The sequence below is a fragment of the Callorhinchus milii genome, unplaced genomic scaffold (assembly GCF_018977255.1).
Source record: "Callorhinchus milii isolate IMCB2004 unplaced genomic scaffold, IMCB_Cmil_1.0 Scaffold2, whole genome shotgun sequence".
Classification (NCBI taxonomy): domain Eukaryota; kingdom Metazoa; phylum Chordata; class Chondrichthyes; order Chimaeriformes; family Callorhinchidae; genus Callorhinchus; species Callorhinchus milii.
This window is the reverse complement of record NW_024704743.1, coordinates 1,591,172-1,609,722: the sequence shown is the minus strand read 5'-3', so window position 1 is coordinate 1,609,722 and position 18,551 is coordinate 1,591,172. Positions and strand designations below refer to the sequence as shown.

At 45.5% G+C, this 18,551-nt stretch overlaps 1 protein-coding gene across 1 annotated transcript in view; it reads left to right on the top strand.

The window, feature by feature from the left end:
* The window catches only part of mindy4 (MINDY lysine 48 deubiquitinase 4), a 54,912-nt gene extending 37,831 nt beyond the window's left edge, over nucleotides 1-17,081 (top strand). The window contains exons 14-18 of the mRNA XM_007910072.2: nucleotides 4,985-5,048; nucleotides 6,161-6,322; nucleotides 12,066-12,246; nucleotides 12,554-12,626; nucleotides 15,782-17,081. Of these exons, the coding sequence (XP_007908263.2) occupies nucleotides 4,985-5,048; nucleotides 6,161-6,322; nucleotides 12,066-12,246; nucleotides 12,554-12,626; nucleotides 15,782-15,830 (529 nt within the window). The 3' untranslated portion in view covers nucleotides 15,831-17,081. The remainder of the gene's footprint in view (nucleotides 1-4,984; nucleotides 5,049-6,160; nucleotides 6,323-12,065; nucleotides 12,247-12,553; nucleotides 12,627-15,781) is intronic.
* Nucleotides 17,082-18,551: the final 1,470 nt, after the last annotated feature.

Below are 18,551 nucleotides of genomic sequence, written 5' to 3'. Positions count from 1 at the left end.
GAGGCAGAATCGAGTTCATAGCGGGCGCTGCGTGCATATTTACCAAAGCCCCTCACATGAGGACCTGGATTAAAGCAGCTGGTGCTTAGTCAGCCTGGACTTGGACTTCGAGAATATCAAGGTGGCTGGAATGTCATACGCTTTCCTGTCAAGGTCCGCCCCCTCCATGCTAAAGGAGATTTCTGTCAGGTAGCTGCTGATGAAACTCTGAGGCTGGGGGCTGACAGCTGTTGGAAGGTGTTACCTAGGGGCCTCGCTGTACAAAGCAGTGGGAAAACCTGCCAGACAGTGCTCTCAATGGCAAGCTATCCAGTTTTAGCTGGTTGGATGCCATTTGTACCCCCAATGCACACTCTGGGGTCCCCAAGTCTAATAGTCCCTAAGCAGGTTGTGTCCCTCGAGGGAGAGAGAAAGAGCGCATTTTCATTTCAATAAACATCTCTGGAATTTCTACGTATAGGTGGGATGAATGGAACTCTTGGATTAGGTGATGGCCCAGGTTTCTGCATGTGTCAAACATCCAATTGACGCCCCCCCGCGCCCCAAAAAGAACAGCCCGTTGAAGGAAGTCAGTAACTTTTTTTTGCAGGCAAATACAGTAGAAAGGACGCTACAAGTCCCATTTTGTACGTGCTGATAGTCGCTTTGCAAAGTGGCTGACAGTTTAACACCTGTCAACGGGGCCCTCATAACCCAGTGGAATTTCACACCTTGACTTTGTTCTTTCCAGCTCAAACCACATTAGGAACCGCACGTAGGCAGAATGTAGTGGAAAATAAGGGTGTTCTCGACACATGAGGGCTTTTTTAAAATATAAGGGCCTTGAACAGGTAGATGTGACCTTAGTTGAAGGCCTCACCCGAAGCATGACATCTACGATGATCAGTGCTCCTACAGCCCTGCACTGAAATGTTAACATGTATAGGGAGCTGTGACGAGCTGTGACCTCCCTTTTCTGTCTAAGGTCCTTGAGAGAGCCGTTATCTCCCAGCTTCGCTCTTTCCTCCCACTCTGTCCATGAGCCCCTCCAATCGGGTTTCCGTGCTGCCCACAGCAAGCAAACTGCTCTGGTCAAGGTCACAAACGACATCCTGACCATGTGTAACTAGGGCTTCCTCTGCCTCCTCGTCCTGCTCAACCTCTCTGCCGCTTTTGATACTGTGGACCACTTAATCCTCCTCCACCATCTCTCCTCCCACCTCAACCTTCAACGTTCTGTCCTTGACTGGTTCAGGTCCTGCCTTTCACACCACCTCCACTTCGTCTCAGCAAATGGCTTCTTCTCCAGCCCCCGCACCGTCTCATGCGGCGTTCCTCAGGGCTCTATCCTCTGTCCTCCTCTTCACCCTCTACATGCTCCCCCTTGGTGGCATCATCCGCAGACACGGGGTAAATTTCCACATGTGTGCAGATGACACCCAACTCTATCTCTCTGCCTCCACCCTCAACTCCAGGACCACTGGCATCCTGACCGACTGCCTGTCCAACATCAAGTCCTGGACGAGGGACAACTTTCTCCAACTGAACGTCAGCAAGACCGAGGCCCTCCTAATTGGCTCGTGCCAGTGCCTCCGCACCTCGGGCGCTGGCAGCATCAGCCTCCATGGCTGCACACTCAACCTCACTGAGCCAGTCAGGAACCTGGATGTCTTGTTTGACCCTGAACTGTCCTTTCTCCCCCACATTCGCGCCATGACCGGCACTGCCTACCACCACCTTCGCAACATTGCCAGACTCCGCCACTGCCTCACCCCTCAGGCTGTCGAAGCCCTCACCCACACATTCGTCACATTAAGGCTCAATTATGGAAACTCCCTCCTCATCGGCCTTCCCAACTCTTCCCTTCCCAAGCTGCAGATCATCCAAAACTCTGCAGCTCGTGTACTCTCGCGCACCAGGCTCCGTGACTCCATCACTTCCACCCGACTCCGCTGGCTCCCCATCCCCCAGGGGATCGAATTCAAGATCCTCGTCCTCACTTTCAAGGCCATCCATCGTCTTGCCCCCTCCTACCTTTCTGACCTGCTGCCTCCCTACCAATCTGCCCGCTCCCTCCAGCGGGCTCCGGCCTGCTCCATGGCTCCCGCCCAACCTCAGCCTCTCTGCCTCCACACTCTGGAACTCCACCCCACAGTCCTTCGCTTCGCTTCCTCCCTTGCCTCCTTCAAGGCCGGTCTCAAGACCCTCCTCTTCGATCGTGCCTTCAGTTGCCCTCCCACCTCTCTGCCTTCCCTCACCCCTACCCCACCCCGCCCCCCCCATGCTCGGGTCCTGAACCCTGACTGTCCAGCGCCTTGGGACATCCTCCCGATGTAAAAGGCGCTCTATAAATGTAATTTTGTTGTTATGATTCTTAAACGCAGCTTAAGACTGATCAAAGTGGTGATGAGGTATCTGTGTGTTTCCAAGTGTGTGAAATCCTCAGGAACTCAGGAATGCCAATTGGTGTGAAGGGGATTAGGACAAGTCTTTTTACACAATTGAGAGAGCATGTGAAATGTGCTGCCCCAGCACAAGTTCTTTGCTGCTGCTGCTGCTGCTGGGGGTGGTGGTGGGGAGAGCGATCTCAGGCAGTGTTGGAATTCTAAAATAGTGCATAGCAACCCTCAGGATTCAGGCCTGGGATGTTTCCTCATGTTTACAAACAAAGGAATTTTCCCTATCATTCCTGTCCAAAATCAATCTGGCTGCCATGTTGCAGGAAGCAAGGTCTGCCTGTTCGGGTAGAGGTGAAAGTTCCCATGGCACGAATCAAAAAGTGAAGGGTGTTTCTCCTGGTCAACAAATCCCCCAAATAGAGTTGGGCACTCGCTCTATGGCTTTTTGTAGGACATTTCAGGTGGTAACTCGCCCATCAGTTTTTTTCCTCAGTACTTTACTGGTGCCTGTGTCTTATCAGGATCAATGGGCATCCAGATATCCAGCCAGTTAGCAGGAATAACTTCTGCCGTGTGATCCAAACATACACCCATCTGGATCGTATCCTTGACTCACAAGACACAAGATCGGTTTGCATGAAGAAGACACTTTGGTCCATCCAATCTCATCCTTCCAGGATACCCACCCTCGCATCCCGCCAATCTCTCCATGGATTATCATTTATTGCAAACCATCTGCAAGAGGAAAGTATATTTTTCCTTCATTTCTGAATCAATCGATCTGCAGCAAGGTCAAATCTAACACTTGAGGGTGATAATTATCACTGGATAGGATGGCATTTGGTGCAATTTCTGCTGATAATTGTCACCGGTGGATGATAATTAGTCCAATAAGTATTATCACTCACTGCATTTTTCACCTTAAATGTCTTGGCACTGTGATTACGGCGATTTGAATCCTCACCCTTGAATTCAAGTCCCTGCACTCCTCTGCACCCCCCGACCTTTCTGACCTCCTCTCTCCTCAAAACAGTACCCGTTGCCTTCATTCCTGGCCTCCTCCTCGTTCCCCGAGTCCTCTGCTCCACCCTCAGCGGCCGTGCCTTCAGCCACTATACCCCGAGGCTCTGGAATTCCCTTCCTCACTCCCTTCACCTCGCCCCCTCTCTTCCTATTTTCAGGTCCCTGCTGAAGACCTTTCTTTTCGGCCGCACCTTTGGTCACCTTCCTCCCCCTGGCTCGGCCCCGGGATCCATTACTGTAAAGTGCTCTGAAAGGCTGTATAAATCGAAGTTGTTGTTGTTAATGATTAGTGCTGAATTTTCTTTTGAAAGTAAAAAAGTTAATTGGAGATTTCACAGTCAGATTGGTGTCCTTCCTTTTCGGGGAAAACAATCAAACATGGAAATAGGAAATGGGTCTTATCTCTGCACCAAAACCAAAAATAATTTGTTTATCTCTATGTTGTCCTCATAACTTCAGAAATCAGCCTAGCATTGTCCTGTGCGATTTATAATTTGGAATGACAAAAATGTAACCTTCAGCAAAAATCTGCTGCTTCCTCCTTAGTGGCGGAAGCGTTTTAAGCATTCTTGAGATGCTTGTTGTTGTTGTTGTTATGTCTTCCCTTGGTAGCACGCTTATTTTTGGGTTCCACAAACAGCCCGAGGCCTGAACAATCAATTTTATTTGGTGGGGGTGGGGTTTGTTGGCCAGGACACACGGACAGAGAAACCACCTACTCTTTTCGAATAGGGGTCTTTAACGAACCACCTGGACAGATAGGTTCATGGTTCAAGTAAAGGTCCCAGGTTGAAGCATGTTCCGTTGATCCCAATGCGTTCAAATGCGAAGACCAGTAATTACTGACCAGTAATTCAGTGTGTTAGCTTGGCTTCATTGACAGTTCTCCGCAACACAAGGTTGTGGGTTCAAGCCTCATGTTGGGACTGTGAGCTCACTGCCAAGATTTGAGTCACAGCTGACACTCCAGGGCAGTACTATTATCATAGGTGCCAAGACATAAAACCAGAGGTTACTTTTTCTTCACGGGGTCATAAAAGATCCTTTTGAAAACGAAGGTCGTTTCGCTCACTGTCCTGACCAACAATCTTCCAGCTGAATTGGTTGCTACATTGGCTTTGCGGTGCCCAAAACAGCCTACAATAAAAGTCACTACAAATGAGATGCTTTGCCGTTATCAAAATACAAGTTCTCTCTTTTTCTTATTGGCCAAGTATGGGGAGTGATGGCGATGTGGAGCCTGGTATGTGAGTGTCCTGTAACCTTTCCTACTTGTGTCACTACAGAACCTGTTTTCTTGATTTTATAAACCATTGTCACAGCTTTTAATCTTATTGTTTCCCAAGGAAAGGCAAACACACACACACCTGGATAAACTCACAAAGTGCCAAGTGGGCAGTTTCTGAGCCACTTGAACAGAGTGTTCTGCATTACAGAGTGGTCACACCCTGAAAGTGAAGTCAATATGGGAAAGCTATCCCGTTGATTGGTGTCAAGGCATTCACAGCTGAGGGATCACAAACAACAGCTACACAGGCATTCTGAACAAAACTCTGAACTGCTTACTCTTGGATTCTTTCCAGGGTGATATCTGACTTTGACGTCCCTGCAAGTTCACTGATTGGAGCACATGGATACTGCACACAGGTCAGTGAAGCTCAAGCCGTCGAGGCAGTCTCGAGAGCAGCCTTAGAACTTTTGCTGAAGTCTAGGGGTCAGATTTGTTCTCCAGCTGTCTTATCTCGTAGTCAGACCCCCACTGGTTCAAGCGAGAGGACCCGGGTTCGATTCCCGGGCAGGGAAATCTTAGGCAAGTTTCGTTACTCCATCCGCCTTTGTTTACCTAGCAGTAAGTAGGAACCCGGTTGTTAGTCAAATAGCGGATTGGGAAAATAATCTCTCCCCCAAAAAGTGGTCACTCAGTCCACGACTATTTGTGGGACGCTGCCATGTTTTGCTCACAAAATACACCATAAATCCACTTCACAATATATTCCGTGAAGCGCTTTGAGACTTCTCAACGTAATAAGGCGCTATATCAATGCATGAGTTATTATTACTCATACTGGGACTTGAGTTGACAATCCAGGTTGACACTCCAATGCAGGGCTGTTCAATGCCCTGCATTGTTGAAGATACAATACAAAGTTACACCAAGGACCCATTTAGTTGACGTCAAAGATCCTGTGAAACTATTCGAAAAGAGAATAAGCTCATGCGTTGGTTCCTAATCCTCAATGAAATTAATTGAGGACAGATGTGCTGTATTATATAAAATACAAGGATTTTTATTTATATTAATCGTATTGAATCACCATTTCTCAATGGTGATATCGGAAAAGCAATGGATGGATTTCCAGCTCAATATAACAACAACTTAAATATGTAATCTTCCACCACCAGCTTTTCCGTTAACCAAAAGCTGAAAAAAGTCTGAAGTTTAACGTCTCGGAATAACAGACCTCGCATTTGATACAGCCCCTTATCATGTCGTTGAAACATCTCAAAGCACTTCACAGAACATACTGCAAAATGGAGTGACTGTATTTTGTGGGAGGGGGGGGGGGATTTTTCACCCCTTTCTCTTTTCAGATTATATCATGCAAAAAAAAATAATAATAATTTGGTCACTGTAAAGTGCTCTGAGAGGCAACCCTATATAAAGGCAAGTTGTTGTTTTAAGCTACGTTGATAAAACTTCAGTCCTAGTTCTGTAGAATGTTAAATTCATCAGATATTTGTGGATTGTGTCTCCCCAGGAGCTAGTGAACTTGCTGTTGACTGGCAGGGCTGTTTCCAATGTTTTCAATGATGTTGTAGACCTTGATTCTGGCAACGGGAACATCACCGTGCTCAAAGGAATCACAGGGCGTAGCGACATTGGATTGCTTTCACTCTTTGAGCACTACAGCATATGCAAGGTATGTTTCACAGGGCTGATGGTGGCATTGTTCTGGGTTTGTACAGCGGCTTGAGATAGCTGCTAAACTACCAGCACTTTGTTCCTCTCTTGATCATTTGTTCCTCTCTTGATCATTTGTTCCCAGTGCTTCAGTGGGTAAAAACACTTCTTTATACTAAAGAAGTCCTGTAGCTCAGTGGTTAGAGCCCTCACCTCGCAAGCGAGAGGACCTCGGTTTGATTCCCGAGCAGGGCAAAATGTTGGGCAAGTTTGCTTACTCCACGCACACGCCACTATTTACCTAGCAGGAAGTAGGTACCCGGTTGTTAATCAATTAGTGGTCGCTTTCCAGTGGTAATAATCCCTTCAAAATAATAAATAAAAATTTGGTCATTCAATCCACAACTGTTTGTGGGGACGCTGCTGTGCACAATTGGCTGCTGCGTTTCACGCACAAAATATGCAGTCAATTCACTTTACAGTGTATTCTGTGAGGCGCTTTGAGACGTCTCGAAGATGTCATAAGGCGCTTTATCAAATGCAAGGATTATGTAAATGATATGGCACGAACCCCTAACCAAGCCCACCTCCTATTCACCTCTCCTGAATCTCTCTGCTCCTTGGATTTACATGCCTGTGCTTTTTAGCATACACACCCACAAACACAAGCAGAATCATTTGCTACAAACAGTCAAATTGCTGGCAACAGGAAACGGCAGAGTTTACAAAACAGATCTTTTGTCTGTAGATGTCAGTGGCTATGGGGATCTGTGCCTAAATTGAACTCTTGAGTGTGCTTAGAGCTGATCATAGAATCTTACAGCACAGAAGGAGGCCATTCGGCCCATCGTGCCTGTGCCAACTCTTTTAAAACTTTTTCAGAGACAAGCTTTTCTGTCAGCTTTTCGGAGTAACTCTTTTGAGAGAGTGGCGAATTTCACCCGTCCTTCAGCTGACATGTTAACCGAGGTCTTGCCTGCCTGTTTAGGTGGACGTTAAAGATCCTACAGCGCTATTTGAAAAGAGAATGGTGTCTTGACCAATAATTCCCACACCCACCCTCCAACAAAATTGCTCATGGCTCTTTGTGCAACATTGGCTACCGTGTTTGCCCACAAAACACAGTCTCCAGTGAATTCCATGAAGTGCTTTGAGATGTCCTCCTGATGTGAAAGGCACTATACTAAAAGGTGAGTAGCATTATTTGCACTAAAGAATCAGGACGTTCCAGCACAGAACATTCGGGCATCGATTGTGTGCTGTTGTTTGTTTTCCACAATAGGCGTATTTCCCAATCTGATCCCATTCTCCTGCTCGCTCCCAGGGCTATTTTAATATTCCTCTTCAATCTGATTCTCTTTGACAACAACAAACTACATTTTTATGGCGCCTTTCATGTCGGGAGGATGTCCCAAGGCACTTTTAAAAGATCTGCGACGCTTTGGGGCAGAGAATTCCACATTCCAACCAACCTCTGTGCAAAAAAAAAAACCCTGTGACTAACCTCCCTTTTAATTATTTTTTCAATGATGGTTTTTAACTGAATTTGTCATGATTCGTAACCGCTTGCATTTGATATGACGGTCACAAGAACACAGAAAGGAAAGCTTAGAAGAAATGCTTTCAACAACAAAAAGAACGAATTGCATTTATATAGTGCTTTTTTTTACCCGGAGCAGCATCTCGAGCGCTGTGTGTGAGTGTGGGATGGAGAATAGTGTGCCAAGTATGGTGGTGGGTTTCAAGAGGGAGTACACAGATACATAAAGGATATAGGTATAGGAGTAAGGCAGGGAATTGGGACTGAACGAACAGCTTGCTCTGAGAGAAAACTTGATGGGCCGAATGGCCTCCTTCTGTGCTGTCATTTTTTTATAATTCTATGCTACAGTGCCTTATCACATTGTCAGACCATCTCAAAGTATTTTCTAAGCATTTTACAGTGAAGTGCATTCTTTTCAATCTTTGTAAAGGAACTGTATTTGTAGGAAAATACAGTGCACAGCAATGACCCACAAGTTATTTCTGTAGCGTACTTTGTATCGGACATTTTGGGGTGCTTCATAGAGACGGGGGGGGGGGTCAGACTCCGCGGACTGGAGATGGAAAGGACCGTAGGTCAAAGAGGTAACTGTTTTTGAAAAGGGTGTGATTATCAAGTCACTTAGAGCGAGCGGCCTTTCGAAGTGATGGACGCTATATAAATGTAATTTGTGGTTGTTGTAAGCCTTGCACCCCATTTGAAATTCCGAAATGTGCCCAAATTTATTCCTCTTCATCATCACAAAACCTGCCAGTTTTTGGTAAATTTAGCTCAAGCAACAAGCGCGAGTTAATAATTATCGACGATACGCAGATGAAGCTTCGAACAATACAACATTGTGGTTAAATGCAATTGGCAGATGTGTGTATTTAGCCAACCAGGGCACACACATCCGTTCTAGGTAGTGAGTACTCGTAGTCAAGACGTCTGCGTGCCGGAACTGAACTAAAATATTCACCCTCTTCCCTTCCCACCCCCACCCCCTGGGAGGTGGACACAGCCTGCTTGCAAGGCGAGTGCTCTGACCACTGAGGTTTGATGGAAGCCATGACATTGGAAACTCCAAGGTGCCCATTGTTGTACTGCTGCCATTGAATCAGTCAGAAACATGCAGCTCACAATGGTTTTCAAACCAATAAAAAAAAATCTTCCTCTTTGAAAATGTATCACCTTCCCCCTTACCCTCTCCTCGATCTTGATGTCCCACAATGTCCATGTAAAGTATTTTGAGACATACTCCTAGGAAAGGTGAAAGCTCCCTTCTCTTTTCGAAGAGCACCATGGGATCTTTCACAGCCACCTGGACAAGCATATGGGACCTCGGTTTAATGTCACATTTGAAAGACGGCACCTCCGACAATACTATAACCCTCCAGCACTGATTTGAAATGCTATGACCTACAATCCTCCAGATTTAATTGGTCATTCATCTCATGGCTGTTTGTGGGATCTTGCTGCGCGCTAATCGGCTGAGTTTGCCTAAACAACGCACCGCCACAGTCAAACTGGAAGTTTTGAGCAGTGACCAGAAAGGTTAAGATGAACTCCATTTGACTTTAATAGCCATTGGAGATTTGTTGTCATCGTTGGAGATGGATCGAGCATCGGAAAGGTGATAAGATTAGGAATTTTTAAGAACATAAGAATTTGCTGGCGAAAGCAGACCAAGGTCCATTTGGTTCGCGCTTGACATGCCGTGTCCCAAACTATGTACTGTATCTGAGATATTATTTTCTACCTTCCTGTATTGTTTTAGGGAGATAAATTCTGATTCTATTCCCCCTCTTTTCTCCTGGGTGTGAGTGAGGTGAGCTGTGCCCGTAGATAAGACTTTGTGTGGCCTATAATGAGTCTGGGGGGCATGGGGAATCTGCTATGTGTGATGGTATCAGTTTTATGAAAGAGTAGCGACTCACTCGTATATCTCATTTGTCCACCTGACTGATCCGGTCGGACCTGACAATCCAGTATTCTAAGAGAACCAGAAAGAGCTGGAAAAATGCAGTTAAGATCCCAATCACTGATTACGATCTCTCTTTTGTCTTTCCCACACCACCCACCCTCATTGGGCAGAGAACCTCAATAGAATCATCGCATTTTTCAGCAGAGAAGGTGTTGTACCTGTTTTTTTTCTAAATCCACCTTTTGACCGGATCAATCCAACTTCCGAGCCCCCTTTTCCCCGATGTTTCTGTAACTCTGTGGGAGAGAGTGTGGCACGTGCTAATTAGCACATTGACCAGAACTGTAGTCCGAAGCGGGTAATAGTTCGGGAGTTAAGCCCTCTCCTCCAAGTACCCCTATACTTGTTTCCAGGGGTGCAGTCCCCAGAGAGTACTTCCATATTGATCCGTCTGCTCCCTCTACTTCACGTCCCCAGCCCGGTCGGCCCAACCATTGGCAGTCGGGCCTCAGCCTCTCTGCCCCCACCTTTTGGGATTTGTCATTGAGATAGTGAGATCTGATTTTACTGTGGTCTGTCGTGTAGATTGCAAAGATATATTTTGGTCCAATAGAGCACATCACTTCCCCCATCCCACTTCCATATCCCTTAATACTCTTGCAAAACCTTTCTAAGGGACGAGAGAATTGGACTGCCATCACTTATGTCACTTATCACTTATATCTCTACATAAAAATACACCATGTGATATCAGCGATATTTATCGTATTGGTCACAAACTACGGGCAGAAGTAGTTGATGATTATTTCAACAACATCAACTTGCACTTATATTTCTAGCCCTGTGTTCACAGTACTATCCGCAGTTGAGTTCAACCCTCTCCCCGAGCACTGTAATAATTACTGATTGCTCTTGACTGCATTTTTTGTGGTGATAATTAATGCTGATGATAATATCACATGCCACTTTCTCTCCTTCGGTATGTGCTCAAAGGTCAAAGAGCTAGGTTTCAAGGCAGCACATGAAGACAGATCAAGATGGGGAGGGATAGAGCATAATGGGAGGCAGTTCAAGAGATTAGGGGCACCGTAGGTGAAAACTTGGCTACCAGAGATGTTTGGAATGAACGTGCAGCAAGCTTGAATTAGCCGAGCAGAGGGGATGAGGACAGGGTGTGGGGTAAGAGATCAGTGAGATAGGGCAGTGTTGGAGTGGGAAGGGATTTGTAGGTGAGGCTTTGAAATTGATCTGCTGGGAGACAGAGGACTGGAGTGAGAGGCAATGTGGAGTTAGTCCTGTGGAGGATTAGGGTGGTGGAGTTTTGTGGACTTTATGGATGGTGGAGGCACCAGCAAGTAGCACATTTGAATAGTGCAGTCTTGGTCTTGGTCAAAGAACAGATGTGAGGGAACAAGGAGAGTTGAGGATTGAACTGGATGGTTTGCTGGTTTGTAGTTGCATCCAACGGATGTTCTGATTGTCAAAGGTGCCAATTCTTCGGATGAGATGTTAAACTGAGATGCTAAGCTGACTGCCTGTTCAGGAGAACGTTAAAAGATCCCTTAGCTTTTTTCGAAAAAAGAGAAGGGAGTTTCTCTCTCCTTAGTGTCTTGGTCAACAATCCCACAAATAAATTGGTCACTCACTCCGTAGTTGTTCGTGGGACGTTGCTGTGCGCAAATTGGCTGCCGTGTTTCCCCCACAAAACACACAAGCATTGCATGCCAGTAAGCAATGAAGTGGTTTGGGCTCATTGTGAAAGGCGGCATATCAAATGCAAGGATTATTATTATTATTATTATCCCAATTTGCAGTCAAACTTTTGATTCCAGAGATCACATCTCAACCAATGAAATGGTTTGAAACATTTCTACTTTATATGCATTGTATCACACGCAAGGTTTATTTATTTTTATTATTACGTATTGATTGTCTATTGTGTTGCACAATGTTTCTGGCAAATGTGATAACTATTTCATAACATAGTACCTCAGTGTTCTGATTTTCTTTGGCAAATTAACATAAATACTAGATATCTGATCAGTGCTGATACTGACTATAAAGATACTTCAACATTGTAAAATAGCAATACTGCATCGGTATCAGCCAGACTCTCAGTTGATGACTCAGTTGGTAAAGGGTATGTATTGTCCTTTGCGGAACTGAGTCATGTAGCCCAAGAGGGTTACATGCGGTGGAGCCCAGCTTCACCTCCTTGCCCCTCTACTCACAGACCTCATCAACTCCTGCCCGGGTCCAAATCCCTCTGTCCAGCGCCTTGGACATTGTAATTTTGTTATTGTATTTATTGTATAGGTGGGATCCTACCTGAAAACTCCAAGGTTTCCGATTTGGGTGGTCTGCAGTGAAAGTCACTTCAGTGTGTTGTTCAGCTTGAAGAAGGAGTTAATGAACGACTGGAAATTCGAGAGGAAATTTGACATGTACTACTATGACGGCCTGGCGAACCAACAGGATGAAATCCGACTGACAATAGGTCTGTGTTCACTTAAATCTTCAATCTCAGTTAAATCTCAGTTCAAAGTACAGCAGAGGATTATTATTGTTGGTATAGATGGCGGTGGGGTGGTGGAAAGGCAGAGGGATTGAGGCAGGGAGTTCCATAGCTTAGTTAGTTAGTGGCTTAGTCAATAAAAGCTCGACCTCCGATGGTAGTAGAGGGGTCGAGGATACGGAGATCAAGCTAACAAGTTAAGAATCGAGTTCTCATTTTTCGTTGCTTTTGCTATTCTCGGGAGCATTCGATGAGGTTAATTATTAGGATAATTATTTGTCTCTATCAGATGCGCCTCAGACGTGCGTGGTGACCAGGGAAGATGATTTGATTCCGCCACTCGAAAACTGCATCAGGACAAAGTGAGTGACTTGCCTCAGTACAGCCAGTGACCTATAGACACAGTTTGAACAGCTGTGGGGACATTTTTGCACTAAGTTTCGCCCACAAAATATACAGTCAGATTCACTTTACAGCGTGTTCGTTGAGACGTCTCGAAGACGTGATAAGGCGCTGCGTTAACTGCAAGGATTATCATAATCGTTATTAAGTCTTACCTTTTCAGCTAACCTTTTGTTTCCTATCTAAAGATATCAAGGCTGTCAGGGGAGAGAGAATGGTGACGTTATTTACCACATCCCTTGCTGAGTGCATTTATCTGCCAAACATTAAAGGCTCCCTGTTATAGATTTTCCACACTGGACAAATTCCAGACACCTTAAGCACGTTTAACACATGGCAAGTCTGTTGATATAAGAAATATCTCCACTGGTCCCAGTGGTGTCATGTTTAGAAGATTTGCAGCACAGAACCATTCGGCCCATCATGATGGAGTGACTTGAATCCCTTTGAACAGGCGCAGGGGTACAGTGGTAAAGCCAGATAAGCAATTCCATGCTGCATTCTGTTTACAGTCTATTCATTCCAGAACTAGTGCTGCTGCAGCAAGGGCCACACAGAAGGGTCTTGGGTTCATAACCCTGTTGAGTTAACTGATTTCATTGCAACTGGGTTCTTCAGCCCCACTGAGCTCGGTGGAGTCCTGTAGTTTAGTGGTTAGAGAGAGCACTCACAAGCGAGAGGACCTGAGTTCAATTCCCATCCAGGGCGAAACGTTGGGCAAATTTCCTTACTCTGTACCTAACAGTAAGTGGAAATCCGGTTGTTAGTCGATTGGCGGATCGCTTTTGCCGGGGGTGATAATTCTGCCAAATAAAAATATAACAATTTGATCAATTCAATCCATGACTTTGTGGGACGCTGCTGTGCGTAATTGGCTGCCGCGTTTCTCCCATAAAATAGACAGTCAATTCACTTTAAATCCTGTGAAGCGCTTTGAGACGTCTCAATGACATGATAACATAACATGTAGGAGCAGGAGTGGACCATTCGGCCCTTCGAGCCTGCCCCGCCATTCAATCATGGCTGATCTTCTAATCTAACTCCATCTAATAACCTGACGCTGCCTTATCCCCATATCCCTTAATCCCTTTAGCAATAAGAAATCTATCTATCTCAGTCTTGACTATGTTCAAGGACTGAGCGTCAACAGCCCTTTGGGGTAGTGAGTTCCATACATTCACTGTCCTTGAGTGAAGAAGTTCTTCCTCAACTCAGTGCGAAAGGGTTGGCCTCTGATTTTAAGGTTGTGACCCCTGGTTTTAGTTTCTCCAATCAGGGGAAACAATCTCCCACTATCTACTCTATCATGCCCTTTGATGATCTTATAGGTTTCTATAAGAATCCCCTCTAATTCTTCTATATTCTAGAGAATATAGCCCCAAATTGGTCAGCCTATCCTCGTAACTCATCCCCTTCATCCCTGGCACTAACCGAGTAAATCTACGCTGCACCCCCTCCAAGGCAAGTACATCCTTCCTTAAATAAGGAGACCAAAACTGCACACAGTATTCCAGGTGTGGTCTCACCAGGACCCTATACAGTTGCAGCAAGACTTCCCTACTCTTATACTCTAATCCTTTCATAATGAATACTAACATACCGTTCACCTCCTAATTGCTGCTGCACCCACAGACTAACTTTCTGTGATTGGTGTACAAGGACACCCAAGTCCCTCTGGACGCTAACACATTCCAGTCTCTCCCCTTCTAAAAAATAACCTGCTTTACTGTTTTTGCTACCGAGGTGGATGTCTTCACGCTTCCCTACATTCATGTCCCACCTACCTGCCCAATCACCTAACCTATCTATGTCTCACTGCATTTTTTTAATGTCGTCCTCTGTGTTGACACTTCCTCCTAGTTTTGTGTCATCTGCGAATTTAGATGTATTAACTTCGATGTCCTCATCAAGATCGTTGATGTAGATGGTAAATAGCTGAGGCCCAAGGACTGATCCTTGTGGCACTCCACTAGTCACATCCCGCCAATCTGAAAAGGACCCGTTTATCCCTACTCTTTGTTTCCTACCCGTTAACCATTCCCCAATCCACGTTAATATGCTCCCCCCAATTCCATGGGTCCTTATCTTTTGGACTAACCTTTTATGTGGCACCTTAATAATTATTATTACTAAGACCACCTGGAGAGATCTCTGGCTTGGCTGTGACACCCAAAGTCAAGCCTAACACATGAATAGTAGATACTTGGCTGAGGTGCTAGTTGGCATTTAGTCTCTTCTAATCTATTTGTGTTGGCCTGGCTCAGTGAGTTGTACTCTCGCCTCTTGAGTCAGAAGGTTGGGGTTCAAGCCCCTTAGAATTCACATAGTCTAGGCTGCACTGCACAACAGGGCTGGGGAACTCACTACAATGTTGGAAGTGCTGTCCATCCTTCAGATGAGACATTAAAACAAGGTCCCGTCTGTCTGTTCAGGTGGAGGTTAAAGATCTGGTGACACAAGCTGAAAAGCGAACAACAACAAATTAACATTACATTTGTTTCGCGCCTTTCACATTAGGAGGATGTCCCAAAGCGCTGGAGGAAGGGAGTTTCTCTCTCCCGGTGACCTGGCCGACAATCCCCAAAATAAAATGAATCATTCACTCAATTGCACTTTGTGGGACGATGCCACCAGCAAATTAATTTGAACCCGGACTTTACAGTAAATCCTGTGTAGTGTTTTGAGAAGTCCTCGTAATGCAAAACGTACAGTATCAAATGCAAGGATTATTTTTATTCATTATTTCACGTACACTGTTTGAAAGGGAAAAGGGTAGAGTGTACTGAAGACACTGAATCTAGTGCAAGGATTATTCTATTTTATTATTATAAAAAGAATTGATGGATGGCCTTGGCAGTAGAGAATTCCGTGTGCGTAATATCAGGTGGGATTCTCATGATTTCTCTTGCTGGGCGCCAAGTGTACATAACATAATAACAATAATAAATCCTGGCATTTGATACAGTGCCTTATCACGTCTTCGGAACGTCTCAAAGCGCTTCACAGGATACGCTGTAAAGTGGTGTGACTGTACATTGGGTCGACTTGAAAGTAAAATAATTTAGCAGCAACTATAATAATCTGCTTTGATACGTCTTTGATTTGTTTTGTGCAGGTGGAAGGGAGCAGTCATAGACTGGAACGGAACAGAGCCAATCCTGTAAACCACATGGACTGCATTGCATGTACCTGTGAAATCAAGCGTGGAACACGGCCATGGGGCTATTGGATGCATGAGTCAATAAGCGAGCCTTCATTTCGCTGTAGATAATATCAGAACGGCTCGGAATAACAGCTTGCATCTGACGCACTCTCTACCCCCTCTTTCTTCCAAACGCCCCCGGAGGCTGGAAAGGGAAGGGGGCAGAAGGCCTCTTGTATTGTCAGCCATCGGGGTAAAATGTACCCTCGCCAGCTCGCAGACACATCTCTAACATTACAGTCTCTCTCTCTCTCTCTCGCTCTGTACACGGGTGCTTTAAGCCATCTGTTCCCAGGGAGCAGAGACTTCTTTTTCCACGGTTACAGGTGAGGGGATGTTTTATAGATGATGGTGGGGTGGACAATGACTCCCCTTTCCCTGCGGTAATAGCAGGAGGTGTTAAGGGATGATCTGGACAGGATTTTTTTTGTTGGAAAACAGCATTTTGAGAGGCTCACACTTGGGTCAAGTTTTTTTTTAAAAAATCTTATTTTTGAAACGTGCCGAGATAGGAACTTGAACCGCGATCAGTTATTTGATCGCAAGCAATTACTTTTGCACCTCCGCCCCTTTCCCTCACTCTCCCTCCCTCCCCTATCTATCCCCACTCTGTGGAACTCACCCAAATCCCTCTGCCTTGCCCGCTTTCTCTTCCTGCCTTCACACATGTACCTCTTCGACCGTGCCTTTGGTCCACACTCAAACCCTTTCTCTCCTCCATGCTCAATGTCTTTGTACAGGGCGTGAAGACATGTATCTTATGTGAAAGGCTCTGTATTAAGTGCAAGCTGTTAGCGTTGAGCCAATGTTGCTGTATTGAATGTGCCATTGGCTTCGTCTCAATGAACTGAAAGCAGCCGTTTCATGTAGGTATGAGCTTTTCAGTGGTTGTAATGTCCCTCAAACGCCGCAGAATAATAGGGATCTTGGGATGTTCATTCGCTTCCTGTGCCTTAGTATTGTAGCAAACCCCAAACCTCCAATAGCTTTGTGAAGGCAGACCCACCTGGGAGCTGTGTGGGCAAACCCGAGGTCCAAAATACCTCACAGTATTAGCCTTAAGACCAGTGTCAGAATATAATCACAGGATAGAGAATAGAGATCCGCTCAGTTATAACAGGTGAGGTCCTTGGAATAAGACCTTGTGTTATGATTGGAGTGTGTTATAGAGCTGGTCAACACCCACAGGGGGTGTCAGGTTCGTCACTCATGGTGAGTACCTGCACTTCCTGGTGAGTCCTTACCTCTCTGTCTGTCTCACACTCTACTCTCTCTCTTGCACACCTCAATATACTGTGGGTCGAGTGTGTTCTCTGATTGATAGGACCTGCAGAAAATCAGCTCCAGAATTAACACTGGCTTCAAGAATTTTCTAAAATACAACGGTCTTCAGGCTAAGACTATAGATATTTCGGAGGTCAGAAAAATACTGATTTATAAATGCTGCACTTTTGTGAAACGTACTGTATGTCGATAAGTTACCGTCACGTAACGCTTTGATCGTCAGCACTCAGGTTAGGCCGCTTCCACTTCATCAGGTGAGTTTAGGTAAGCAGTTACGAGTTAAAAGAATATATATTTATATATTTGATACCTTTTAGAGAGCAAATGAAATGAATTGCGTGCTTGCCCAGGGCGTGGTCATCTATTATTTTAGTTGTAACTCAGTCACAGTTTCAGTCAGTAGCTGATCCATCCAGCTCCTCATCCAACTGCCCAAAAATCTCCTGTGACATTTTCAACTCATCACCCTGCAAGCCAAAGCCCTAACTGATGGTGAGGGTGGTCCTAGCTGGACAAGCAGCGGGAAAGCTTGTCAGACAGCGTTATCAATGGCGAGCTATGCGGTGTTAGCTGGTTAGACTTCAGCAGTTACCCCAACGCACACCCTGGGCTCCCTAATCCTGAATTCATTCAATTTCCAAAGATTTGTTGAGTTCCTGTTTTTAAAAGAAAAAAAATCAGTTGGTGCCTGATTCAGGAATTTGTGTGCAAGGAGGGAGGGAGGCGCTGGGAGCAACTCTGGAGAGTGCCAGCGCATTGACTTCCCTCCTGCTTGGCCTTGGCAATTAGACCCCGCAGAGGAGAGAGGAGCCTCCTCCACAATGGCAAGGGTGAAAGCCAAGTCCACTTTCACTGAATAGCCTGACAAAGATGAGTTAGGCTTTCTCGTTAAAGCATATCGCTGGGGACCCGTGGGAAGCAAAACCTCTCCTTTATCCAGTTAGTTCTTTTGACCAAGCAGAGTGGAACGTGCAGTGAATAAATCAACGGGGGAACAAGCCTCCGCTTTAAACAGGCAATAGTGCAATAGCCTGTCTACCATTGATACTGCCATCCACGTCCTGAAAACTCTTCCCACTATTATTGCTCCCATAATATATTGGCGGGGGGGAGGGGAACAGATACCAGCAGTGTTGGCTGCTATGTTTTATATAGAGAAGTGTAAATGGTGCCATCCCTAACAGCCACAGAACAAGGCCGACCAGGAAAGACCCCCGGAATTCAATAAAACATAAAATAACCAATAAGCAATTGAGTTAAACGATTGATTCTCCCGACGTGGAAGACGCTATACAAATGTCTTTTTTTTTTGTCATACGGCAAAAATTTTGTCACCTTATAGCCGCTTTTGCTTCTTCCGTCAACCTTCCCCTCCCCACGTGCAGGTGACACGTTCGGA